Genomic DNA, 27,291 nt, shown 5'->3' with positions numbered 1-27,291 from the left:
TGCCATAGTCAATTTAAATGTATAATAAAGTGTTTTGGCTGACTGTTCATATTAGCGATCTCATTTCACTCTTTCAATTAAATGCCTTCTATCACAGGAGATAACATACATGATGGCCGGGCCCTTCTATAGGTGTCACGAATAAAAGAGAACAAGGAGAGCTCGGTTTGCTGTCATTTGTTTCATTTGGTTTCATTTCTTCATTCTATGTTGGACACAATCGTTTGCTTGGAATGGATTTCTAGCCACTTCAAAAATCACACAGTTTACCATCTGGGTAGCACAGCACGGCACATTTCTCAGGCTCTGTAAAGGGGGATAGATAATGCCAGCATCTACGTCAGAGCCTTGTTCTCAAGGCTAAACAGAAGAAAGCCTGTGAAGCCTTCAGTGAGGTGTTGGCCTACAGGAAGGGCTCAGGTGTGGCAGCTAGATCACCGTCCCATCGGGACTTCTCTGGTTTCCAGTTCCTTCCACATTTACCTGCACCTCTATGAGACCTCTAAAGAAGGAGATCAAAAAACATCCATTTTGGTGTTTCTTGGAAGGTCATTTTTTTTTTCTTTTAAAGTAGGCTCCATGCCCAGCACAGGGCTTGAACTCAAGATCCTGAGAGCATAACCCACTGAGCCAACCAGGCGCCCATGGAAGTTCTATTTGACCAGGCGGGGGTGGGGCGGGGGGGTTTCGTTGGGAAGGAACAAAATGTCAGAGCAGAGATGGGAGGAATAGCAAAATGGAATTAGAGGGATGAGGTGTGCACAGTCTGCCTTTCTCAAAGCCACAGGAACTCAGAAAACAGAAAATTAGCTGTTCTTACAAATAATGCCTGTGGTTTAGTGACTGCAAGGCACAGAGTTTAAAATATTTTAACTCCAGATGTCAAAACATATCCAAGTCTGAGAACACAGAGCAGAACTCTGTCACAATAACTTCAAGTTCAAATAGCAAAGCCCACACAGAATTTCTTTTACAAAATCGTCTCTTCTTCCTTTTCTTGTCTCTCTCTCTCGCAAGATACTTAAATTCAATTTTATCTGTACAATTTCCCACCAACTTAAAGCACATTCTACCAGGAGTGTGAACCTCTCAAAAATATTTGCATCTCAGATGTCCTGGTTTGGTTTTGTTTATTTTTTTTCCCTTTCACTTTGTCATTTCCTTCAAGTGTACTTGACACAGCTGATCTATTTGTAGAACAGCAGTCTCATTAATGTGCAGTAATGACTTGGAAACCTGTTTCAGATAACTGTATTCGGCCAATTACTGCATGAATAAACCTCATAAAAACCCATCAAGGATACTGGAAAAGACAGAAGGAAGCACGATTCCCAGGGACGACTGACATGTACCGTCCCCGGACCAGCCCAGTTCTGGCCCCTGACAACACACACTTCTGGGAGGAAGCCTGGGTTCCTCGAAATCTTCTAAGAAACAAAATAAACAAAAACACCACAGTAGTATTCGGAACTAGGTCCTACTCAGGAAGAGATTAAATCTTACATGTTTGCTTCTAATATTTTGTGTTTCCTACTAAGATTAGTGTATTACACACCTACTGTCTGATTGTCCTGTTGTCTTTTACTATTCTTAATTTTCTTTTTCCTTCTAAAATCTCTCAAACTAGAATCATGGATACTAAGATGACTAAGATCAAAGAGGTAATCGAGTCCCAGTTAGTTAGAAATCAGTTCTGTGATAGGCGAACAGTCTCTGGTTAAATATTTCCTTTTTTAAGGGGATTCTCTGTTGATAAATGGCTCTAACCATTGAGGGAAAAAAATTAAAAACAACATCAGCAATTAATTTTAGTCAAGGTTTACTATGTGCCAGACCCTGTGGTAATAGGCATGTTACACGTATCACCTCAATTAATCCTCATAATGAAACTCTGAGGGAGATATCATTGTGCCCATTTAACTATGAGAAAACGAAGACTCACAGGGGCTAATAAGCCACTCGTCCAAAGACACATTTGACAGTGGTCAAATGACAGAAAACTTAAGACAGACACCCAGGTCTAAGCCTCACAACTTCTATTCACAGCCCCTGATAATGTGACCTCTCTATCCCTCTTGTCTAGGTCAGACCTTCAAATAAGTGAAAACCATCCAAGAAGCATCTGGCACTGTGCTACGCCTTCCACCAGGCTTCTTTGGCAGAATGGAAAGGCCTCTGTGAGCTGAGTCCAGGCCTCTGCAGGCAGAGGTTACCTATAAGCCAAAAGGGAAAACCAGGCCTCCGGTCTCACAAATCTTGTACTTCCCGGCCACTCATCTCTTCTGTCTCAGTCCATCCTTAATCTCCAACCCCATGACCTTACCCATGGTCTCTTCACATTTCTTAGTCATCCAGAAGGCCTGTTCTTCTGCATTCAGCTGCACGAGGCCCTGTGATCAGAGCCACTGCCCTCCAAGGCCAGAGAGCAAATGTCCTACTCTGGGAAGTGAGGAGGGACACAGTTCGGTCCACATAAGCTTCCCTCCCCTTACTGCTTATGCAGTGAGCTCCTGCTCAAATGCCCAATCCCAACTGACTTTCCATGGAGGACTGATACTCTGAAAAAATAATCTTTATTTACATTCAGATAGTGATTAAAAAAAAAAAAAGATAGCCTGAAATTAAGTTGAGAAATACTCATTTTTATTATGCAATGGTCCTGCAGAGAAGAGCTGTAAAGATCTTTCTGAAGTGCCTGCAGATACGGGTAGGATTTAATGAGAGCCTCATTTTCCCACTTAACCTCCAACAGGTAGCACTGCCAACACCAGGGCAGTAAACAACACAACTTTAAAGGTCTGAGTATTTTGATATTGTAGTCTGTTGTGGTTTCGGAAATATCTTGAATCTGGGGCACTATTATCAATGAAATAAGAACAAAAAAGGATTATACATTGGCCTTGTTCTTAAATAGTTGACAAACTGCACTCCTCTGATGTGCGTTGAGTGTCTACGGGTAATTGCAAAGCAACATATCAACAAATTTGAAATTAGGAAGTGCAAGCCCAACATTTAAATGGTAACGAGGAAGCTCTGCAAAAACAAGAAATCTTTGTGAAATTAGATGTGAGAAATTAAGTTCTTCCAGAGTTAAGTGTCAGGGATAAGTCTGGAGGGCAACAGGAGGAGAGAAAGATGGTGAGGCAATCCCCACAGGGGTATGTAAATGCATATGAAAATGAGTATGCAAAGTAAGTTAAAGGAGAAGAAAGTCTTTTTTAAGAGAGCCTATAAATAAAACGTTGGATTCTTTTCTACCTGAATTCACCAGTTGCTGCTCCATCACTCCACAGCCAAGGACTTCTAGCCATTCTCCATGGAAGTTGATCTCCATCTCAAAGGAAGGATGAGTAAAAGGGAAGTAGCAGTCTACCCATCTAATGTCCAGTCCTGCAAAGGTGCCAATAAAAACAGATAGTGTTAAAAGGCAGTCTATCCTTCCTTATGATCAAGTTTGCCCTTCGGCTAACGACAATTACGACACTGAGTAAAATAAATAGCAAACAAACTCATTTGCAAAACGTTAGGGGGAGGCAATAAATCTTAAAACTTGTGAAAAACTGGGCATGTCTTTTTCAATATGAAAAACACTTTGTGCAGCTCCAGGACCCTCTAAAACCAAATCAATCACTTGTCAAATCCCTGCAAACACCTGGCAGAGGGAAAAAATTAGGTCAAGATCATGGGAGAGCAGGTGATTTTGCTAGTTCTTTAAGTGATAATGATATCTTTTCAGAGTTAAAGAAAAAGGAGTTTTACTATGTATGCTGCAAACTTACTTATCAACAATATGACCAATTTAGGATACACTAATCAACTTTCACTTCCATAAGTATATATATGTATTTTTTAAATAAAGTTTATAAGAACTAATACAAAATTAAATAACATCAGCTAAGGGTAAGCAAAACATCTATAAAGTCAAAATTTTTTTCTACAGAGGAATGACAAATATTCACACCTCTAAACAAGTGAACTAGTACATGTTAGAATAAATTTCTCAATAAGCAATCTTGAACATGGCACTCATAAACAATGATATTAATTGACAAAGGGAAAGACTAGTGAATTAAAAAGTTAAAAAAGACTAAAAAGACTAGTGAATTAAAAAGTTAAAGTCTGCAAAGAGCAGAAGTCACTAACAACAGAAAAAGCAGATGAGAAGGTCACATGGTAGCAAGATGCCCACCGTGAGGAACACAGAAAAGTAGGCAGCTGACAAATCAACTACGGTCTCCTGCCCACGCTCCCTTCACTTCGTGTAATGATCTTTCTCCTCTTCTTTAAGCAATGCTCCTGATTCCATTTCTCCATGGTAACATGACCTCCTATGAATTGAAAATACTGTCTTTTCTCACCCAAGTCTATCTGTATTTTAAATCTTGTGGGAATCAGAATGTGAAATGAAAAAAATAATAACAAGACTTGCTTCCATTTATTGAGGACTTACTATGCCTCTGTCAGCCCACTTCATAGGTAAGGAAAAAGACAATTAGATAGGTCAAGTGTCCTGCCCAAAGGCACACAGCTAGCAGGTGACTAGGCCAAACTCAAGTTTGCCAGACTCCAAAACTCACGCTCTTGGCCACTAAAATATAATTCCCTGCCCATCAAAAGGAGGTATTTCAAGAATCAAAGAGCACATGGGAACAGAATTATGAAACATGGGAGTCTTTCCTATGCCCCAGATGACAAAGGACAAGGTAGATTTTTGTTTCATTGTTCTAAGAACATTTGAGTTGCCTTTATTTTCTTACTTACCTGCTGTCCGTAACAAGTGAGTAATACCATACCTCCCCCTCTTGTCACACATATGCTGAAACAAATGTTACACTGGACATAAAACAGTGCAAAATTTGACAAACGCTGACATGTATATATCCATGAAACTGTCACTACCATCAATATAATGAACATAAGCATCAACCCCAAAAGCTTCCTAGTGCCCTTTTGTAACCCTACCAACCTGCCTGTTGCCCCTACCTCTTCTCCTCACCCCACCATCCCTAGGCAACTGAAGATCTCCTTTCTGTCCCTACAAAAGGAGTTTGCATTTCCTAGAATTTTATAACAATGCAATCATACAGCATGTATTTTTGTGAGGGAGGGGTATGGCTTCCTTCACTCAGCAGAATGATTTTAAGATTCACCCATGATTCACATATCGATAGTTTCTTTTTTCTTTTTTTTTAACATTTTATTTATTTAAGAGAGAGTGCTTGTGCTCAAGAAAGAGCATGAGCTGGGTGTGTGTGGCGGGGGGGGGGGGGGGATAGGGTAGGAGAGAGGGGGAGGATTGGGCAAAGGGAGAGGGAAAAGCAGGCTACCCACTAAATAGGGAGCCCCACGTGGCGCTCGGTTCCAGGACCCTGAGATCATGACCTGAGCCAAAGGTGGATCCTTAATGGACTGAGTCACCTAGGCGCCCCTAGCTCCCTCCTTATTACTGGATCAATTTCATCAACAGTTTTTCTAATGGGGGGAGAAAAGCTGGTCTTGTTGCAGGCCTCTGGAGAAATGTCTTCAGGTCCCCTGAGTGGCTCTGACTTTTCTGTACAGAAGCCACTTTGTGCAAAGCAGGTGCTTATTCACCCCTAAGTTCTGAGGAAAAAGGCATCAGTACACCTGTGTGTTGGTCCATCTCTGAGACCAACAATCCCCTGCCATAGTTTTGTTTTGTTTTTTTTTTAAGATTTTATTTATTCATTTGAGAGAGAGATCACAAGTAGGCAGAAAGGCAGGCAGAGAGTGCGGGGAAAACAGGCTACCCCTTGAGCAGAGAGCCCAACATGGGCCTCAATCCCAAGACCCCGAGATCATGACCTGAGCCGAAGGCAGAGGCTTAACCCACTGAGCCACCCAGGCGCACTCCCCCACCACCACAGTTTTATTAAAAAGCTGCAGGGGCAGTCCTGCTGGACAACAGAAATGTGTGAAGCACTGGGATCTATAACTGAGTACCGACGGACTAGCAGAGAAACCATTTTTATCACTCTTTTTTGTAACTCCTGGCAGATAAGCACAAATCACCTAGTGAAAACAATTTATAAAAGCCAATTTTGTTTACATGGCTTGGATCAAATTCTACCAAAAGCAGGATAAGTGCTCAGGGTTAAGAGTATGATTCTCTCCTTACATGATTAATCAACTGGAACAGAGTTAGGTGAGGTCTACACAAATTAATTTTCCTTGCATATCCTTATTTTACTCCTTTGGACAAGTTAAATGCACAGAATTTAGGTTTTGGTTTTTTTTTTTAAAGATTATATTTATTTATTTGAGAGAGAGACAGAGATAATGACAGAGACCGTAAGAGAGAGCACAGGTGGGGAGGAGAGGGAGAAGCAGACTCCCCGCTGTGCAGGGAGACTGATCCCACCACTGGGATCAGGACCTGAGCCCAAGACAGATGCTTAACTGGCTGAACCACCCAGGCGCCCCACACAGAATTTAGTTTATATTGCTTTATATCTCACACCTGTAAAACCTTAAGTCCCCTGTCTAGTCAGAGAGAAAGATTATTTCAGATATTACTAAGCCCTGAAAATAATCACAAGTGTTGATTAAAGTAATTCTATTCTCAATTTGTATTAATTTGTATTAAGCTCAAACTAAAGCCCTACTGCATAAAGTCTATGGGAAGTGAAACCTGCATAGACAGGACTCTCTCCACACACGTGTCTGCACTGCTGGTGCTCACAGTGTCAACAGAGCATGAGGAATGAACTGGAAAGGGATGGAAGATCTCGCCCCTTCTCTGGGAACATTCTTTTACTGAAGGGTTTTGGCCACTTCTAGAAGTAAGAAAAATGATTCTTTGGATTAAAGTGTTTTTAATGTTACATAAATTCTTAGGATCAAATGTCCGTGTACTGGTTGCATCAACCCTTGCTCTTTTTTGGTTTCAGACCTGAGTCACCCCGGCCCTGGGTTTCTTCTTGCTCAGGTCCTGGCCTTAGGCATCTGTCTGGAGCAAGGAAAGTAATTGCCCCACACTGAAACTCCACCCGCAGTGTGGAAAGGCAGGAAGTTAACCAAAGTTCTTCAGAATACATGAAGATGATTAGTATCACTCCCTTGTGGAACAGAACCCATTCACAATAATATCACCGAATCTAAGAGAACAGATTAGCAAAAGTTACATCCAATGCGGTTAGAACATCTTTAATCCTCTTCACCTCTGTGGATCCTTTGTTAAAAGTCTCCTTTTTAAATCTATATGACCTCGCAAAGAATGCCAAATCCATACACCATTTATCATCTTTTTTCCACTTCTTTAAAGACTTCAGTCCTTAAATTCTGCTTCCTCCACAACATCAGGCAAGAACCAAAAATATATGAAACGCCAGTTTTGGGGAAGCCAGTAGCTCTATTTCAAACACACATGGTCCTTATTTGAAAGTAAATCCAATTAGTTAATGTGTAGTTTTTGCCAAAACACCATAATTTTTATATTTTCTAACAATTTAAATTCCAGTCACATTGACACATTAATTTTTTTTCAACCACTAGCAGTGGAATCATTTACTGAATACTTTTTTTTCAAAATATTTTATTTATTTATTTGTCAGAGAGAGAGACAACGAGCGCACGAGCAGGGGAAGTGGCAGGCAGAGGGAGAAGCAGACACTCGGCTGAGCAGGGAGCCTGATGCGGGACTTGATCCCAGGATGCTGGGATCATGAGACATGAACCGAAAGCAGCCACTTAGCCAAAGGAACCACCAGGTGCCCCTTACTGAATATTTTTATGTTACACTTTTTTCTTGTTTTCTCCCCATAACCTCAAAACTATAGTAAGAATTAATAATATAATGCGTTGAAAAAGCATCTTGACATACAGCTTGTATTAAAAGATGTGATACTGAATAGCCAGCTAAAAACTTAGTATGACTTAATTCACATGCCATGTATCAGGAGTCAGCAAAAAAAATCCACTAAAGACTATTTACTTTGTGTTACATATTACTAGAGGAAAATTTTGAAAGCGTGTCCAAATCATATGGATTCATCATGCATTAACCCAATCTCTTACTGGGATGACAGAAGGAAATTAAATGCACAGGTGTTATATATCTAATGGAAAATAATGCCAAAGTTTTTTATTTTGTTTTTTGTTTCCCTAGTTGGTTGGTTTGGACTTAATGATTTACTAAACCATATTTATAAATGAAACTCATAGCTTTTAAAAAATTACTTTAGAACTCTGCAAGACTATAGCACCTGTCAAAAATTATACACCTTCACTTTTAGCTGAAAACCAAGTAGAAGAAAGAACACCTGAGAATAAACCAAACCTGATGTGAGTCTCAGATTTCTACCTTCTTCCTGTGAAGCAGTGGGCAGGTTAATTAACCTCTCTGAGACTGCCTCTTCTTTCCATTGTGTATCATGCCGGCTATCTCACCAGGGTCTTGATAAAGAACCTATAAGAGGAGTGCAGATTTTCCCAAAGGCAGAGATCCTCTTTGGCAATGTGGACACTCACTGTGCTTTCTCTCCTAAATGAGGATGCTAACTTTATGTAGGAATAAAGAGAGAGCACTGGGTGCCTGGTTGGTTAAGCGTCTGCCTTCGGCTCAGGTCATGATCCCAGGGTCCTGGGATCAAACCTGGCATGGTGCTCCCTGCTCGGTGGGAAGCCTGCTTCTCCCTCACCCACTCCCCGAGCTTGTGTTCCCTCTCTCACTATATCTCTCTGTCAAATAAATAAGTAAAATCTTAAAAAAAAAAAAATGACGAGAGCACAAAATCAATTGGGACCTCAGATATGATTAGTGAAAATTCCTGCAGCGTAGCGCTGTGAGCTCAAACTGGAGAGGGGTAGCTAGAAGTCTAATTCTCCCCACTCTGGTGAGGTAGCACCTGTCCCAGCCAGCCACAGGGAACCAGGGGCACGGGAAAGGCAGCACTGCATTTCATCTGCTTTGCATATCAGCCTCTTTACTGCTGGATCCCTGGAAAATCATTGCAGGGACACAGGGAAAAGGGATGTGTGGGAGTGTCCTCCCACCAACCCTTGTCTCCTTTTCGATGTTGCAGTGCTTAACCGCCCTGACGTACCGTAAGCATTAAACAGGTGTCATTCCTTCCCACCCCCAACCCACCTTCATCATAGATCTCATATAATACAGTTCACTGTCCTGACTTATTGGCTCACTGAGGGAGTCTCCCTATGTTTCCCATACCCCTTATATTTAAATATGAGACTTTGCTATCAGACCCACCACCCAGAAGTGTGAGAATCTGGATTTTAAAAGGTTGATGGCCCAAACTAGAACATGTACCCGTGATTTTATATATCCTATCAAAGCTTCCCTCCACTGAAGCAGATAATTTTTTAAACTGACTATACAAATATGCAATTAATAAAAGCTATGGGGCATTAATTTTTCAGCAGGTTTTTCATTGGTTGGTAGCCGAGAAATAGAACGTCGCGCGCTGCTAACCAGGGCTGCTCCTGACGCTTTTGGCACAGCATTCAGCTTCCTTTCCATCCAAGGAAGGAAAGCAAGGTGGGGAGAAAGAGGATGAAAGGCTAGAAATAAATTCTTAGAAAAACTAAGATCATCCTTGATGACTACAGTCTCACTAGGGAAATTACCTGGCCACCACTGTCAAAGTTACTTGACAATTCCATCTTTTCTGCCTCTGTTTAATTAAACTGAAAATAGAGCAAGCAGCATACAGGCACTTTTATTTTTCAGATTTCTCAACATCTCTCTATTCTAACAGCTTTCTTTAAAAAAAAATTACTTTGGGGCACCTGGGTGGCCCAGTCAGTGAAGCATCCGACTCTTGATTTCAGCTCAGGTCACAATCTCTGAGTCATGGGATTGAGTACCATGTCAGGCTCCGAGCTGGGGGTGGCACCTGCTTAGGCTTTTCTTTCTCCCGTTCCCTCTGCCTCTCCCCCTCCTCCTTCTCTAAAAAAAATTTAATAGATAATATGTTCACAGGGTTCAAAATCAAAATACTGTGAGAGGATACATTTTACTATATAATAGAGCCTCAGTGACCTCACAGGGAACAAAACTTTTGTGACCATGTATTTATCGTGGTGATCATTTCACAATATATACACACACAAAGTCATTATTTTGTGTCCCTTACACTATTACAACATTATAATGTCAGTTATTTATTTATTATTTATTGAGATAAAACTGGAGAAAAATAGGCATCAGTTAAAGGTTCACTGCATCCCTGTCCCTGTCCTACTGCCTCCTCTTAGACCCTTCCCTTAGACCTGAACTTCTTATCACCAGATAGATACAAGCAAATATGAACACGGACGTCTTATTTTTCCTCCTTTCTTATATAAAAGACAGCATTCTTGTACACTGTTCTACACCAGGCTTTTTTCATTTAATGATACGTTCTAGAGCCCTCTCCACCTGAACACACACAGCACGTACCTCCTCATTCCTTTCCTTTCTCCTGCACAGTGTTCCAGCAAGTGGCTCTGCCACATTTATGTAAGAAGACCTTTATAGTTGAATTATACCCATCATACTGCTTGGAATAACACTGCCGCAACAAACTACCCTGCTGGCCAAAGAGGAAATGCCATTATAGTTCTAATATTGTCCTCTGTGGGGGTTGTACCATTTTGCACTCCCATCAACTCAATATTCTTCAAGAGGGCCAAGGACACACAACTAGTAACTAGTTAGGAAAAGAGTCAAACCCGAGCTCAAGTCCGGCCTGAACATTCAGGGTATCTGCTGGGTGCTGAGACAAGACCACCCAGGTTGACCTCCCTGTGCAGCTCCCATACAGCTGAGCACCATGGACAAGATTCCCAGGTTCCTGCTGAATTCCTCAACCTTGCTGTCTGCTTGTGTCTCCTGTCTCTCCCCCAACAAACAAGAAGAGTATCCTCTGGACTAAGTAACCACATGGCTCGAGGCAGCCATCTGGGAATATGAATGTTGACTCCATTCGCAAAGCCCACCCCCCAAGCAGCCTGAAGTCATTCACATCTTACAGCAAACTCCCCATACAGGGCCTCAGAAACCTGGCAACGCCAACAGTGACTCTTTAGCACACCATGATATCCTGTGTGTCCACAGAGCCACATACGCTTGAAGTCCAGGACTGCAGACTGCTAAGTGGAATAGAATCGGTCCCACTACACAGTTAATAGTAAACATTACCTTTTCCCTCTCGGAGAGAGAAAGAAGGCAATAAACTTCTCTGGTGTGGGACCTCCACAGCATACAGCAGAAGCTATCAGCACTATTTCAGCCACAATGACTCCCTCGGCTAAGACATTCCCAAAGTAATAAGGAAAAAGAAAAACCTAGAATTTTCTATCACCAACAGTGAGAGTGTAACTGATCACACAGCTATTATCATCATTACAATCTTGCACTTGGTGGAAAGACCGGTGTGGTGAAATGTTGTTTCAGGCTCTTGCCCTGAACAAGGGACAGAGGCATTCTTTTGATTAGGGCTTAGATCTGAAAATGATATTATCATCTCTAGACTTCACAATGGGTTGAAAAATGGAGCACAGCACAATTTAATGACCCCTCCTTCCAAACGTGGGCATGGAGTCAGACGCACAAGGATAAGTGACTGTTTTCTGGCTATGCAGGGAGCAGAGGGGCCAGCTTACAGCAATCTGGCTTAGGGTGAGCCAAAAAGCCACAGGCCCTTTGGTCCTCAACATTTCTCACCAACCATTCTCAAAGGATGGTACACAGACAAACCTTCTAGACAGAACGCTCACACTCTACCCTCCACAAATCTGATCAAAGAGACAAGGGTATGTGGGTCATAATGTATGGAAAGAGCGAGCCTCGGTCTAGGATTAAATCCCAGCTCCACTGTTTTAGCCAAGCAAGTTCCTTACCCTCACTGCCTCCATGCTGCTTAAAATAAGAATACTCACAGAATTTGGGTGACAATTCAGTTAAGGAAAAGTACGTGAAAAACTAAACACCAAATGGGTGATTTTTAATTTAATGTCACTGAAAGTCAGGCAATAATTTAATAATCTTTCACCTTTATTTATAAAAATATGAAAAAAATAAGCATTTCTACTGCATTCCTAAGGTAATCAGCATTTGCTGTTCATTTTCCTGTGATGCTGTGCTAAATCCTTTGCGTGTCATCTCTAATCCTTACACTGGTATAAGGCTGGCATGAACACTGCTCAGTAACTTCCACTATGCTCATTTCACAGAAGAAGGAATGGTGGTCCCAACAGCTTACGTATCTAAGTTTACACAGTAAATGCCACGACCAGAATTCAAAACCAGGTGTCAGACAATAAAGCCCTATGCTGCCCTCCACCGCGGCACACAACGAAAACTACACTAACTTGGCTTTCCACACAAAGTGGCCCTCATAAGACCAAGATGACACCAGCAGACTCCTTGTTTTTCTAACACATTACAACAGGGATGATAAAAAGGAAAAAACCAAAAAGGAACAATCTTCATTCAAAGGTAAAAGAAACGCTTCCAGAGGCTAGAAGCAGAACAGAAATGCAAAACCATGAGAGGGGAGAAAGCACAGTGCTGCAGGGCTCAGGGTCAACACTCAGGAAAAGGAGCCAGGAGCCTGCCTTCAGAAGGATAACGTACTACTAGCTTGGGATCAGAGGGAAGCTAAAAGCTTAGAGTCAGGTGCTGGACTGGAATAAGTTCCATGCTCGTAAAACAAGAGCAACAAAAACTCACCAAATACAGCCTGGGGCAGGAGGTCTAAAGAGCTATAGGCTCAGAGATCCAAGCCATAGATGTTGGATCGGCCATCCCCTAAATCAGAGCTAGTTAGCACAACTGACAGATCTTTCTAAGTCCATTCTGGATTTCAGGCCTAGTGAGCTACATGGAAACCAACTGCAAAGACACGTAAGGGAGAAATAGCAAAGCAGGAGAGGACAAGAGGGAGGAAAACAGAGAAATGAAGAAAAACACAAAAATCCTCCACTATGAATAGGTACCTGCAAACCAAAATTCTAAAGTACATGAATAAATCTAATGCTAAGTAAGCCAACCAACACAACCAACTATCAAACATGAATTCACTCCAGATGAGATTAATTTTCTAAAACAACCTGATATTTTAGGGGTGCCTGGGTGGCTCACTTGGTTGAGCATTTGACACTCAGTTTTGGCTCAAGCTTCATGATCTCAGGGTCCTGAGACTGAGCCCATGGAGGGCTCTGTGCTCAACAGGGAGTTTCCTTAGAATTTGCCCCTTCCCTCACCCTGAAATAAATAAATAAATCTTCAAAAAATTAAAAAAAAAAAAAAAAGACAACCTGACATTTAAAATAAGTATGCTTCCAATATCATAAGAGATAAAACACAATTCACTGAGTTGTCCTAAAAAAAATCATAAGGCAATCTTTTCGTAAACCTGATCTAAAACATCAAAACTTTAAGATTTTAGCAATCTCCCTATCAAATTCTGCTTGGAGAAGGAAAATGTCAGCTGCCAGCTTCAAAGAATTCCTGTTAGAAACATTAAGCATCATCAAAAAAGAAGCCAAAAAAAAGACAAAAAGAGTAAGTTATGAGAGGTATAAGAAAAATAAGAAAAGGTATATTTCTTTCTTTTCTTATTTTACGGTCTTCTACTTATGATTTTTCAACTTTACAATGGAGTGAAAGTGATATGCATTCAGTAGAACCTGTACTTCCAATTTTGAATTTTGATCTTTTCCCAGGCTCATGCACTGCAGCAAAATGCCGCTCCCAGTCAGCCATGAGATCGCAAGGATAAACTGATACACTTCCAACCATTCTATATGCATACAACCATTCTGTTTTTTCCTTTTCAGTGTGCAGCATTCAACAAATTACATGAGACACTCAAGAGTTTTTTTTTTTAATCAGTTAAGTTTTGCACTAGATGATTTTGCCCAACTGTAAGTGTTCTGAGAACATTTACGGTAGGCTAGGCTAAGCTCTGGTGTTTGACAGGGTAGGTATATTAAATGCATATTCTATTTGGGATATTTTTACCTTACAATGGGTTTATCAGGACGTAACCCCATAAGTCGAGGAAAATCTACATCTAAAAAAAGGAGTAGTCACAGTGTCAAATGAAAAAGAAAGACTTCCATGTCCAGACAACATGGAATAATGAACCAGTTTTAGCCTTCCATGTGAAAAACTAAAACAAAAAATGCCACACGAGACACTGGACATCAAGTAACCAAAGGAACTGATTCCTGGGAGGTGAGCCCTAACACTGCCCCAATAGAGAACACAGAAAACCCAGAACTTTTCCCAAGCTGAAGAGACAGAGCTAGGAGTGTGGACAAATCAGGGTTAACAAGGATTTGTAGGAGAGACTGAAGGAGAGAAGAGGACTATATAGACAGAGAACCATGAAGATCTGCAAAAAGAAAATACCCCTTTAGGACTCAACCGAATACTGTCAGTGCTTGAACCTACCCAACGCCAGAGAACAAACAATACAAAAAAGGTTAGAAGGAATAATTCTGGGAGCTCACAAGGACCAAGAATACTGCCAGTTCCTAAAGCCAAGCAGAAAACCTAATAATCAATGGTTTATCAGTTATAGTATTAAAACAGGTCTTACATTGGTTGTGGACTGAAACCCTACACTGTCCTGTCTAACAAAACTTAGCAAGAAGGGCCAAAGGATTAAGGTATTTCTAAGTAATCCCAGAACAAACCTCAGGAATATTATGAGGAATATAAAAATACTGATAGCATTACAAGGTAAAATTAATACTCCCTGGCATTCCACAAAACATTATCATGCAAAGAAGAACAAAACAATGTAGAGAAAAATAAATAACGATTCATAACAAATGACACAGACAACATAAGTACTAGAAAGAAAAAAGACACTGAAATATGTATCATAGCAGTATTCAGTATGTTCAAGAAGTTAAGAGAAAGATTGAAAATGTTTTGTAGAGACAAAAATGATATTAAAAAGACCCTAACTGAAACAACCAGAATGAATAAGAAAGGAACAATGGCTGGAATTAACAGCAGATTAAACACTGCAGAAAAAAATAATTGCTGAACTTGAAGACAGAGCAATGGAAACTATTCAAAAGGAAAAAAAGAAGGAGAAAAAAGAATCAACACTGAAAGAACATATAATTAAGGAAACATGGTTCTAAGAGAAAATGAGCAGGAATCTAAGAATGAGACCAAGAGGCCAAATACGCATGAAGTTCACACCTAGTCACCTGATCATTCTTAGTGCAACAGACAAGCTTCTCCTCTAACAGGAAGGAAAGGTGAGATGGGAGTGCTCTGGCATCACTGAGAAAGAGACTGGTGGTGAGCAGACCAGGGAGAAGCAGAAAAAGTTGATCTGAGTATCAATTCAAGGTTAGGTCTTTATCAAGAAAGCAGAGAAAGTCAAAGGTGCAAAGGAATTAGAGCGGTTGATAACAGAGTTTAGATAACTAGACTGGTGTTGATTATCCATTTCTGACAGAGCTAGAGTTACAAGAGAGGCCACAGAAGAAGTTAAAGAAATGAAGCAAGAATTTGAACTTTCTAGGAACCTAAAAGGTAGAGAAGGAACTTTCCCTCTCCCATAAATCTTAACATTTTCCTGGTTGCCTGTATATCAACCACCTACAAGCAGAAACACTAAGTAACAGGTCCAGTTCCTGGCACGTTAGTCACCTTGATTATAGTATCCCTAAAATTTTAAGTACTTTTTTCACTGTACCTCAAGGTCCAATAATTTTATTTCATTTACATAAAACCCCAAGCAATTTCAACATTCTACTTGTCTAGAGTAGGGAACCTGTTCCCTAGCCCCTGTCCAATCAGAGAATTGTGGACTTTTCTAGGCTCCTTAAAAATATTCCAGCTCAATTCAATCATGGCTATCTCAAGCTTTCTCCCAATAGGTTTCCTTGTACCAATTTCTTTGGCCAGAAATGTCAACTATAAAATAAATTTTCTCCATTTACCAGACATATTAAAAAAAAAAACAAAAAACTGTCTTAGGTCTCTTTCCACCGGATTCTAGGTGATGTCGTATTTCCTCTGAACACTCCTAGTGGATATGACACTAGTTACTCCATATCCCCATTTCATAGCTAGTGATTCCAAGACTCATAGAAGTTGACCATGTCAGCCAAAATTATTATAAGTACAGCCTGCTTGGAAAACATCCAAGCCCCAGTCAGCCAGGCAACTTAGGACTGGCCAAAGGCAAAAAGTGCCTTGCTACTTAACTTCCTAGGAGTACTCTGAGAAACACAACCCTTTCCATATCAGACACCAGACAGCCCAAACAAGCGGATTTAAAAATCATCAAAGTAACATGCTTAAATTTTTTAAAATTTGGGTGCCTGAGTGGCTCAGTCATTAAGCATCTGCCTTTGGATCAGGTCATGATCCCAGGTTCCTGGGATCGAGGCCCACATTGGGCTCCTTGCTCCGTGGGAAGCCTGCTTCTCCCTTTCCCACTACTCCTGCTTATGCTCCCTCCCTCTCTCTCTCTCTCTGACAAATAAATAAATAAATAAATAATCTTTAAAAAAATTTTTTTAATTTGATTCAGTTTTAGGAACAAAGTAGAATTAACAACTATAAACCCAATTGTTATTCTCAACTACTTTCACTTAATTTATATTAACAAGTATTGATAGATAGAAAAAAACACATGTGAAAAGATACGGAAGTCAAGGGACCTTTATTACCATTACCAACTGATTTACTCTTTTTTTTTTGAAGATTTATTTATTTATTTGACAGAGAGAGATCACGAGTAGACAGAGAGGCAGGCAGAGAGAGAGAGAGAGACGCAGGCTCCCCGCCGAGCAGAGAGCCCGATGCGGGACTCGATCCCAGGACCCCGAGATCATGACCTGAGCCGAAGGCAGCGGCTTAACCCACTGAGCCACCCAAGCACCCCAACAACTGATTTAGTCTTGACCAGGACAACATTCACAATACAGAGCCCTAGAATATTTATGTTGGATGAGACCATATGTAGGCTGGGTTGATAAAAAGGTTATTTTGGAGATACCAACAACTACGGAGGAAGAAGGTGACAACAGTTTGGGGCAGAAGGAACAGTCAGTGAGCTGCAATCAGGCACAACAAAGCCTTAACCTCGTCACAGCTCTGGAACTTAGCCCATCAAAACTGCCCCATAGTGGGCTCGTGGCATTGTGGCCTAATATCATGGTGGCATGGTAGGGCGGTGGGTCAAATGCTGGTCCCTTCTATTTCTGCCACAACCAGTCTTTAGATGTGGGCAGCCCTGGGAAAGCCATGCTCCTGAGCGAGGAGGGAATCCCCAGTTGAGGCAATTCCCAAGGGAACCGACCGACAGCTGGAAGCCGTCTGCACTCCCAACAGCCAGGTCCTTGGAGGGAATCCTGGGACATGCACCTCAAAAGCCATCACAGGTCTTTTTTTTTTTATTTGAAACAAAAGGTAGGAGACCTGCCCACGGCAACATATCTAGTCAACAGTAGAGGATGACAGTCCGTTTCTCCATCAGACTAGCTCATCTAAACTGTGCTATGAGGCCAATGTCTTCTAAATGCTAAGTCCAGTGTTTAGCAAGACTGTGCCAAAGAAGGGCTGTAAATCCTGAAGGACAGAAAGTGAAACTAAAATGTTAGAAATCCTAAACCCCCACCTTAGTTGTTCTGAAAGAAACGATCTGCCAAATCGGATATAAAATATTGGGGAAACAATTTAGAAACGTTAAAAATGGCAGCGAATGCCAGAAGCATGAAAACAGTCTAAAGGGTTATTTTATTTCTGATTCTAAACTGGTAACCTCGCTCAGCCTTAGGATGCTGGCGCAACTGAAATGTGAGCAGAAAATAATAAACCTGCTTTGGAGAGGCAGGGGAAAAAAAAAAAAAAAACCCGAAACTAAAGCAGCTGTAATAACAACAAATTGCCACAAGGAAACAGTGTGTTCTGATTTTTAATTTTGCTTTTCAAGAACAAAGGAAGATGATACTAATAACAACAACATCAAAAAAGTGGAAAGCAGGCTTAGACCATAAAAACAAATATAAAATGAATCGCTGGATAATTGTGAGCCCTACTGAGGCAGTTACTGCTCATTGGCTAAGTAAAGAAAGACTGAATATGAAGTTTTAAATGATGTTTGGTATTTAAAATGTAATCCTGTATGATGCAGCAAAGAGGGCTTTCTACCCCAGCTAGCTATAGGAGTAGGAGTATGGAGAGTCACAAGAAAATGCCTAGGGAGACGCCCAGTTTTGCTTTGTTTGTTTGTTTTTGCTTTTGTCTTGAGATCACGGCTTTTTTAGACCTCACAGTCTCTGAAATATTACTGAAATGATAAACATTCAATCTTTTCAAAAGAGCTAACCTCTAACGTAGGCCCAGAAATCAGACCAATGGGGTGAAAACCGGCTTTAATACTTCCCGGCTGTGTGATCACGGCACTGCATTGTTCCGTGTGGAGGTTCCCTTGTTTAAAAAAAAAAAAATGGAGATTATAATCACAAATGCAGGTCGAAACAAAACAATCTGTGTGCAGCCTTTGACACTGTTAAATGTCTAACCTCTAGCGCTGTCATTATAATAATTAAAGCTATTATTAATCTAAATGACACCCAGATTGTTTGTACCTGGACAGGTCTGCTCAGAAACTAGCACCCCCGCCCCCCCCAAAAAGAGTTAAACGATCCTCTGAAATGCCTGAAGTAGGAACATGGCACTTCTGTTCCGAGTGCAGAAGAAACAGCCAAGAGTCTTGCGGGAGTTGTTAAGATTCAGCGTGAACTGTAGGAGAGCACATGGCACCTGTTTCCTATGATTAACAGCCCCTTGCCCTGTAGTTCATAAGATGGACCTGGGTTTGACGCAGCTTCCCACCCTGCTTAGCATCCAACCTGAGAAACATCTTAGCAGATGGTCTATACATGTAAACACACCTGGGGACGGGCTCACATACCCCTCCTGGCGACAGCTCCCCTGGCAATACACACGGCAAAGATATGCCGGGGTTACGCAAGAAAGTGTCTTAAAGGATTTTCAGGGTATTTGGCTACCGTGTGAATGGGGTTAAAAATAATCTCATGGTTGGAGGGAAAGAAAATATAAAAGGCTTTTTATCACAGATAGACTTTAGTGCACTGAACAACATGTATTCTCCAAGCTAGTTGGTTTTTTACTTCAATGCCATTCCACAACTCTGCAACTCTGTCTCACAAACAAAAAGTGAATTCAAAGATTTATAAAAGAGCGACTCTGATCTGTAATGAAATCTGAAGCCTAAAAGTCTAAGCTAATAGCATTTTTAAAATAAAGCAAATGTTTGAAATAGAGAAGCTGCAACTTCACGGCTCCTTCAAAAGTTAAGATTCTCAACAAGAGCATGCCCATTATGTAAGTTAGGCACCACAGTCAGAGAAATCATATGCTGCAGAAATGTTTTTTTATAAGGAAAACCGCTCGCTACCTGGAAACCTTCACCTCAAGGCATGATTTTGAATGCTATTCAAATACAAATATTAAAAATAATCACATAAAGGAAATTCAGAACCAGATTCAGCAAAATAATCCTCAAGGCCCCTGGGAAGATTTTATAATCTATACAAGGTCTAGAACATTGTTTTCTTTTTAAAATATTTGCTGGTGCTCAGAGGGCACAGGAAGGTGACCAGCGACACCCATTTGGCTTCTGTGCCAGCCTGGTGGGGAGCCATATCTCATATCCTTAGACAAAATAAAGACAAATCAACCATAACTATTGTTCCTTGTATTATATTTATTCACAAGCTCTCTGTTTTTATTGCCATGTCCTCATTTTTCTTCCCTTCTTTTTTTCATATTTATTTATTTAACATTTTTTCCTTACGAAGCACCTTTCACATATGTTATCTCATTTTATTCTCATGGGAAACAAGTATTATTACCTTGGCTTTTAAAAGTTCAAAGAAAACTGAGGCTTAAAGCACTAATTGACCTGTTAAAGATTCCAAAGTAGAGAAAAGAGAACTTTAATTTTTCTGATTGGACACCACCCTCTCTCAGTGGACATGAGTTTTTTTTCTGTTGACCATTTCCTTCCTTTTTCTTCTGTTCTTTATTCCTTAATGCTGTACTGCTGTGTGCTTATTCTCAACGAATAGTGTCAGCTGACATCCTTCATCCCAGGGCACGTGCCAAATCTCAGAGGAGGTGCCTCGCCTCTGAGCTCTCATAACACTTCATGTTTCCCTGTCTCTCACAGGGATTCAAGATTCACGGCTCCTTGAAAACAAGAGATTATGTCTCACGTATTCAATATTGTGATGACCGCAATGTGCCAGAAATACGACAGTGCTTCCTGCTCTGAAAACTAAAAACCCACCCCCAAAGAGAGTTTAGATGAGCACACAGAAGAGGCAGCTCCTCTAGGACTCAGCATGAGCACCAGGAAATGTTCCTGGTTGGTGGACATCAGAGTTGACACTAGAGGATAAATAAGAATTACTCAGTTGGGGCAAAAAATAATAAAGAATTATCCAGTTGAAGGGTAAAGGGCCTGGGAGAACTAAACCAGGTGACAGGAGAAGAAAAGAATAAAAAATAACCGTGTAGGAGAAACACAAATACTAAGCATTTAAGGAAGGAGGCTCCCTGCCTGTTCAGAACCACTCACTTACCTAACGAGGCAGCAGTGTCTAAACCTCACCAATTGCAAATCATCTGATGATAGAAATGTGTTGCAAAGGAGCGCCTGGGTGGCTCAGTCGTTAAGCGTCTGCCTTTGGCTTGGGTCATGATCTCAGGGTCCTGGGATTGAGTCCCACACTGGGCTCCTTGTTCTACGGGGAGCCTGTTTCTCACTCTCCCACTCCCCTAGCTTGTGTTCCCTCTCTCGCTGTGTCAAATAAATAAACAAAATCTTAAAAAAAAAAAAAGAAAGAAAGAAATATGTTGCGAGGCATAAATGGAGAGGGCTCTAAAGACAATTCTTTCCATGGTTTGACAATGGGAAAATTCACATGGTCCTGAATCTCTTTATAAAGCTACTGGAGAAGGAACACTATCTCTCCATCCACTATTGCCATCCCTTCCACCCTAACCTGCCTTGAAAATGGCCTGATCAACACATGAATCTCCCTGCTTGCCAGTGTTAAATGATAATAGTACTGCTGGAAATCTCACAGATCCTTTCTTATATCATGAAGGTAAAGAAAAGCTGGCTGTAATAGGATTTTCCTACCAGCAATCTCTATCTGAAACCTGTTTTACTATTATAATACATCATTTCAATACAAAATATTTCATACCAAGAGACAAAAATAGAAAATAGCAAACATCCATGCACCCACCATTCAGTTTTATGAAACCATAACACTTTGTCATATTTAACTTCATTTCTTTTTAATTTTCATAAAACAATAGGAACACACTGGGAAGCCTGATTTGCACCTCCTCCCTAATAACATTTTCTTCCCCCTGGAAAATGACACTAGCAGGAAGTTGATATGCTCCTTTTAAAAATATAGGAATATAAAGAATATATAGGATTATTTAGTGGTTTCTTAAATATTATATTAGCAATGCATTAATACAGCAGTTGAGATGCTCTAATAAGCCTTGCTAAAACAAGGCAGAGGCTTAGTGAACTAGAACAAGAACCTTTGTAAATACAGTTTGAATTCACACATAAGTAGGAAATCTTGAGTTACAAAAAAATAGACATAAATAAATAGTAGATGAGCTCCAGCTGAGGGAATGATAACTGCGAGGCCTACATAAGGCCAACACTATGTATTTTATCCTATTTTTCTGTATCTTTGTCAACACTTATAAATGTTAGGTATATAAGTTTTTGCATATGAAATATGATAATTGATAACTCATGGTGGTTTTCATTTTCTTTTCCCTTGTTACTAATAAGGGTGAACATTTTTTCTTATTTTCATTAGTCATTCTAGCTACACCATTTGTCATCTTCACCAAATGTGCATCCATTTCTCTCTTAGGTTGATTTTCACTTGTTTATTTGGAGGTGTTCTTTATATATGCTGAATGCTTCTTTGACATACCACTATACTCCTAGAATGTCTAAAATTAAAATGATTGACCACGGGTCCTGGGTGACTCTCATTTATGTGTCTAACTCTTGATTTTGGCTCAGGTCATGAACTCAGAGTCATGAGATCAAGCCCTGCCTCAGGCTCTACACTGGGCATGGAGCCTGCTTAAGATTCTCTCTCCCTCTTCCTCTGCCCCTCCTCTCCTCTCTCTCTCTCAAAAACTAAATAAATAAAAATAAAATAAAATGATTGAACTTAACAAGTGTTGAAGATGTAGAGCAACTTCAATTTCCATACACTATTGGAAGGAATATAAAATGGTACAACCGCATCAGAAAATAGTTAAGTGGTTTCTTAGAAAGTTAAAATACAACTACCATATGGTGTAGCCATTCCACTCCTCGGTATTCACCAAAGAAAAATAAAAGCATGTGTCCTTACAAGGATTTGTGCATGAATGTGCATAGCTTTACTTATAATAGCAAAATGCTAGAAATGATCCATATGTCTACCAATGAGTAGATGAATAAACAAACATGAATGGGTAGATGAATAAACAAACTAAGGAATGGAATACCACTGAGCAATAAAAAGAAACTACCTACTGATACATACTACAACATGGATGGATCGTAAAATAATTATAGTAAGTGAAACAAGCCAAGCCCCTCCCCCCAAAATAGGGTACATATCATAGGATTCCATTTATGAAAATCTAGAAGGTGTGAACTAATCAACAGTGACAGAAAGTAGATCACTGATGGCCTGGGATAAAGAGATGTAAAGAAGAACAGGAAGGAGAGTTCACCAAGGAACAGGAGGAAAATACTGTGGGTATTAGACCTGGTCATTATCTTAATTCTGCTGGTCGTTTCACAGGTGCATAGATATGTCAAAACTCATAAAAGTGTGTACATGTGTTCAGTTTACTGCATGTCAACTTAGCAGCTTGTACATTTTAAATATGTATAGCTTATTTTGTATCAATTATAACTCAGTAAAGCTGTTCCTTTAAAAACTTCCTAAGAATAAAAAGAGACTAAAAGAGAATCCTAACCATGCTAGGCTTCTATCTTCTAAACATTTTTTAAAATACAGGTCATGACTGGGGATGCCAGGATGGTTCAGTCGGTTAAGCGTCTGCCTTTAGAACAGATCATGATCCCAGGGTTCAGGGATCAAGCCTGACATTGGGCTCCCTGCCCAGCGGAGAGACTGCTTCTCCCTCTCCCTCTGCCTGCCACCTCCCCTGATTGTGTTCTCTCTCTCTCTTTCTCTCTCGCTATCTCTCTCTTTGTCAAATAAATAAATCAAATCTTCAAAAAAATAAAATAAGTTAAAAAATAAAATACAGGTCATGATTAAAAAAAAAAATCCCCTAGCTTTCTCTTTACATCTTTCTAAAAATAAGCAAAGCACTGTCTCAAATAAATTAGAAATAGTGAAGGGGGTGGGAGGCATTACAGGCAAAAAAAAAATCATCCTGGAGATATAAGAAAGAGTAAATGACTAAAGTGAGAATCCAGGTCTTAAAAAGATTGTTCTTCCTCCAGGAAATTCTCTGTTAATTCATTTGCTATTGATAGCAGTAATCAGTATGCCAACATGCAAAAGTTTCCACTGGGCCAACTCACATGGGTGAGAATCTTGCCCTATCCATTCAAGTCTGACCTAATGATAACATAGTAATAAAATAATACTAATCAGCCTGTAGACTTTCTCCCCACTGATCTTAATCCATTATCATTCTTATCAAAGGTTGTAATCATTTTTCTTTCTCAAGCTAATTCCATTTTCATGTCCTCCTGCTCCTCAAGTGAAATGAACCAGTAAATCTGTAAGTTCTACCTCACGGAGGACCAAAACCACTAAGTCACAATGTGGCCCAAAAAAATCTAGGCACACCTAGCCTTAATGATTTCAGAAAGATGCTATTTGTTAAATATTTAAGCCCCCAAAGAAAGGCAAAGGCATTTGAGTACCTACCGTCTCCAAAAATATGTGATACAAGCCTAGTAAGTGTTTGCTTAAGGTCAAACTCGACGAGTTTCATGGCTTCCATGGTGTGTGTCTCTTGTTTACAGGCAGAGCGAGAACTCTGTTCAAAGAGCTGTAGGCTTTCTCCATCCTTTATGCTAGCAAATAACTGTAAAACAAGAGGAATAATATGCATAAATAAAAATCCTGGCCAGCCTACATGAAAAAACATGGTATGGGAATAAATTCCATTAAGACTTCTAGTCAATGAATATACTGAAAATCATATTCATTTAGTCTGTACTAGCACTGTGCTACATGTTATGGAGAATCCTTAGAGAATTAAAAGACACCATTCTGATCTTTTCTCATCTCTTTTTACTTTGGCTTAACTTACAGGCACTTCCTCAAAAGAGATATTAGCCTCAATGCTAGTGCAAATACCAGTGAATCAGGCTTTCAGACTCTAAAATTATATTCCTGACCATCCTACAGAGTCCTTATAGTGTGACCTGAGATACATAAGAAGGTATAATAAGAATTATATTCTGTAAAGTCCATGAAGGCAGGAAGCACTCTAGACTTTGCTTAACCTTGTTATTTCCAAAGCCCAGGACAGGACCCAAGACAGATTTTTGCCATTTACTATCCGGATGAACACAGACCAAGTGTTATGTTAGGTAAGTTTCCGTAACAATTTATAAAATAGAAATACTAATACTAAATTAAGAGACATGTGATAATTAAATATGAAAGCATAGCACATTGCATTAAATAAATTTTTATTATCACCACAATCATCATTATTAATCCCATCTGATATTAGTCATAAGCTATTTACCACTAAAAGTGTCCCCATCTTTTTTTTTTAAGATTTTATTTATTTATTTAACAGAGAGAGATCACAGTAGACAGAGAGGCAGGCAGAGAGAGAGAGAGAGGGAAGCAGGGAGCCCGATGCGGGACTCGATCCCAGGACCCTGAGGTCATGACCTGAGCCGAAGGCAGCGGCTTAACCCACTGAGCCACCCATGTGCCCCAAGTGTCCCCATCTTTAACAACAAAGTAGATCTTCACCTGCTAGGAGAGGACTCAAGATGGAGAACGGAGCCAATGAATCTATCATTCTTTCCACCAAACATCCCATGAAATAATTTTTTTAATGTTTTAATAAAAAAAAATTAGTCAATGGCTGTTTCTAGTAATATTGGGCTAAATAATTAGTACAAAACGACCTCATAAATCTACTAAAATATACAAAAATTTTTAAAAGCATAGAAGTAACACAATAGAGAGGAATTACTTAAAAGTATACAACCATGCACAAAACCAGAAAAAAAAAAAAAAAAAAAAGCCCAGCATAAGCCAGAGAGAAACACTGCGAATATTTACATATCCAATATATCAACTGAAAAGCTGAACACTGGTTGTGACAGTTTACCATGGCAAGTGAGGCTCAAGTGAAAGTCCACAGTGTCTGACCAAATAGGGTTATCAAATAAACATCCCCATCTCTAAAGGACTTAACCCATGATAAGGATGAATATAATATTCTTGTCCAGACTTACAGTTAGGGGTCACATTACCTGGGCAAGAGAGAGAATCTCAGACTGTGAAAATGGACTAAGGCAATCACAAACTGGTAGTTCCTCTAAGTGCCCAGCAAAATCAAACCAAAATCTTCTCAGAAAAAGATTCTACCATCCTAGAACTCAAATTAGCCCAATGAAGACTGAAGACAATGCAGCTGCCAAAGTCTATGCCTTTCAACACCTATTCTAAAAGTAACTAAGAACAAAAAGAGCAAATGAAATTATTAAATACCATGCCCTCATCATGGCACAGACAATGCCCACATTTTAAAATGACTGCACATAAAAAACAAGGAAGGAAGGAGGGGAGGGAGGGAGGAAGTGAGTGAATCAGACAAGCTAAATAAATCCCAGAGAAAAGGAACTATTATATTCCCATCCCACTTTTTACCTCTGAGGTAAGCCAGGGCAAGCTAAGAAAAATTGAAGGAAAGAGAGGAAAAGGGGAACTAGTTAAGTATTAAAGTTGATCTAAAATCACTACCAGAAAGAGTAAGTGACCGTAAGTGTGAAAATCCTACAAGTATTCTAGGAGATGTGACTAGGGACCACAAGGCAGGACTGCGTGACAAATTAAAAGTGACAGACAGTCTTCAAAAGGCATCCTTACAACGGAAGAGAAAAAGATGAAAATAATGAAACACATGTCTTGGCAACTGGGTGGGGCAGAGTAAAAATCCTCTACAAACTTAGAGGATTTTAAAAAAATCATCCCTTTCCCACCTCACCAAAAACATCCCCCAAAAAACAAAAAATTCCACTGAAGACTCTGCACTTTGCTGCACTAACAGAAGAGGGCACCAGAGAACTACAAATTCTTCTGAACAACCAGAAACCCACAATAAGTAACAGAGAAAATGAAACAAAGCCAGAGTTATTACTGCCCCCCCAATCAGAAAGCCATTCGATATAGCTCAACTGATAAAAATCTAAGCCTTTTCCCCTTTTCTTCAAAAACAAAGTCAAGAAGCAAGAGCAGAAGAAGGTAACATAATGCTTCAAAACTAAATTAAATACACTTAAACAAGCATTTGATGGTATAAAGAACTGCTTGAGTCACAAATTCAAAAATTAATAACAAAATGTATGGAAAATAGGAAGAAATGAAAAGAGAGCTGATTGAACTCAAGAAGGAAAGAGAAGAAAATTATCTCAGAATGGAAGTCTAAGCTATAAAGTACACAGGAAAGCATAGCCTCAGTGAAGACTTAATCTGGGCATTAAAGAAAAGCAGAAAGACAACCAAGAAAAGAACAATGAAGTGAAGAAAGAAGAGTCAGAGAGAAAGTGGTAGAAATGGAAGCCATGCAAAGAAGGAATAACATGTGTATAATTGGAAGTCCCTGAAAGCGGAGAAACAGAACACAAGACCAGAACTATTGTGTACCAGATAAAACAAGTACTTGAGGAAATGTACCTGGGAGGACAAAACACAAGACATATCCTGGTAAACACAGATCTCAAAGATGAAGAGAAAAAATCCCCTAGGCCTCCAGGCAAAACGATCAAATAACTTAGAAGAGCAAAGAAACTAGACTAGCATCAGATTCTTCAAAACAACACACAAAACAGGGCAACAATGGAGCCACATTTGCAAACAACTCAATAATAATAATTTTTAAAAAAAATAAAGGTAAAGTTATGAACCAAGAATTTTATACCCAGCAACACTGGCTTTTGCACATCAGGTCTATTGAAAAGGCTGTAAACACACAAGAACATGGTA

The 27,291-nt window shown here is 39.9% G+C and overlaps 1 protein-coding gene across 12 annotated transcripts in view; it reads right to left on the bottom strand.

Moving 5' to 3' along the window:
• FARS2 (phenylalanyl-tRNA synthetase 2, mitochondrial) overlaps positions 1–27,291 on the bottom strand; it is a 524,473-nt gene that overhangs the window by 329,006 nt on the left and 168,176 nt on the right. For all 12 annotated transcript variants that reach the window (XM_059399371.1, XM_059399372.1, XM_059399375.1 and 9 more), the window contains 2 exons: positions 23,983–24,142; positions 3,259–3,390 (listed from right to left, as the gene is read on the bottom strand). In XM_059399371.1, the coding sequence (XP_059255354.1) occupies positions 3,259–3,390; positions 23,983–24,142 (292 nt within the window). The remainder of the gene's footprint in view (positions 1–3,258; positions 3,391–23,982; positions 24,143–27,291) is intronic.

The sequence above is a fragment of the Mustela nigripes genome, chromosome 5 (genome assembly GCF_022355385.1).
Source record: "Mustela nigripes isolate SB6536 chromosome 5, MUSNIG.SB6536, whole genome shotgun sequence".
NCBI lineage: Eukaryota > Metazoa > Chordata > Mammalia > Carnivora > Mustelidae > Mustela > Mustela nigripes.
This window is presented reverse-complemented; position numbering and strand designations above follow the sequence as displayed.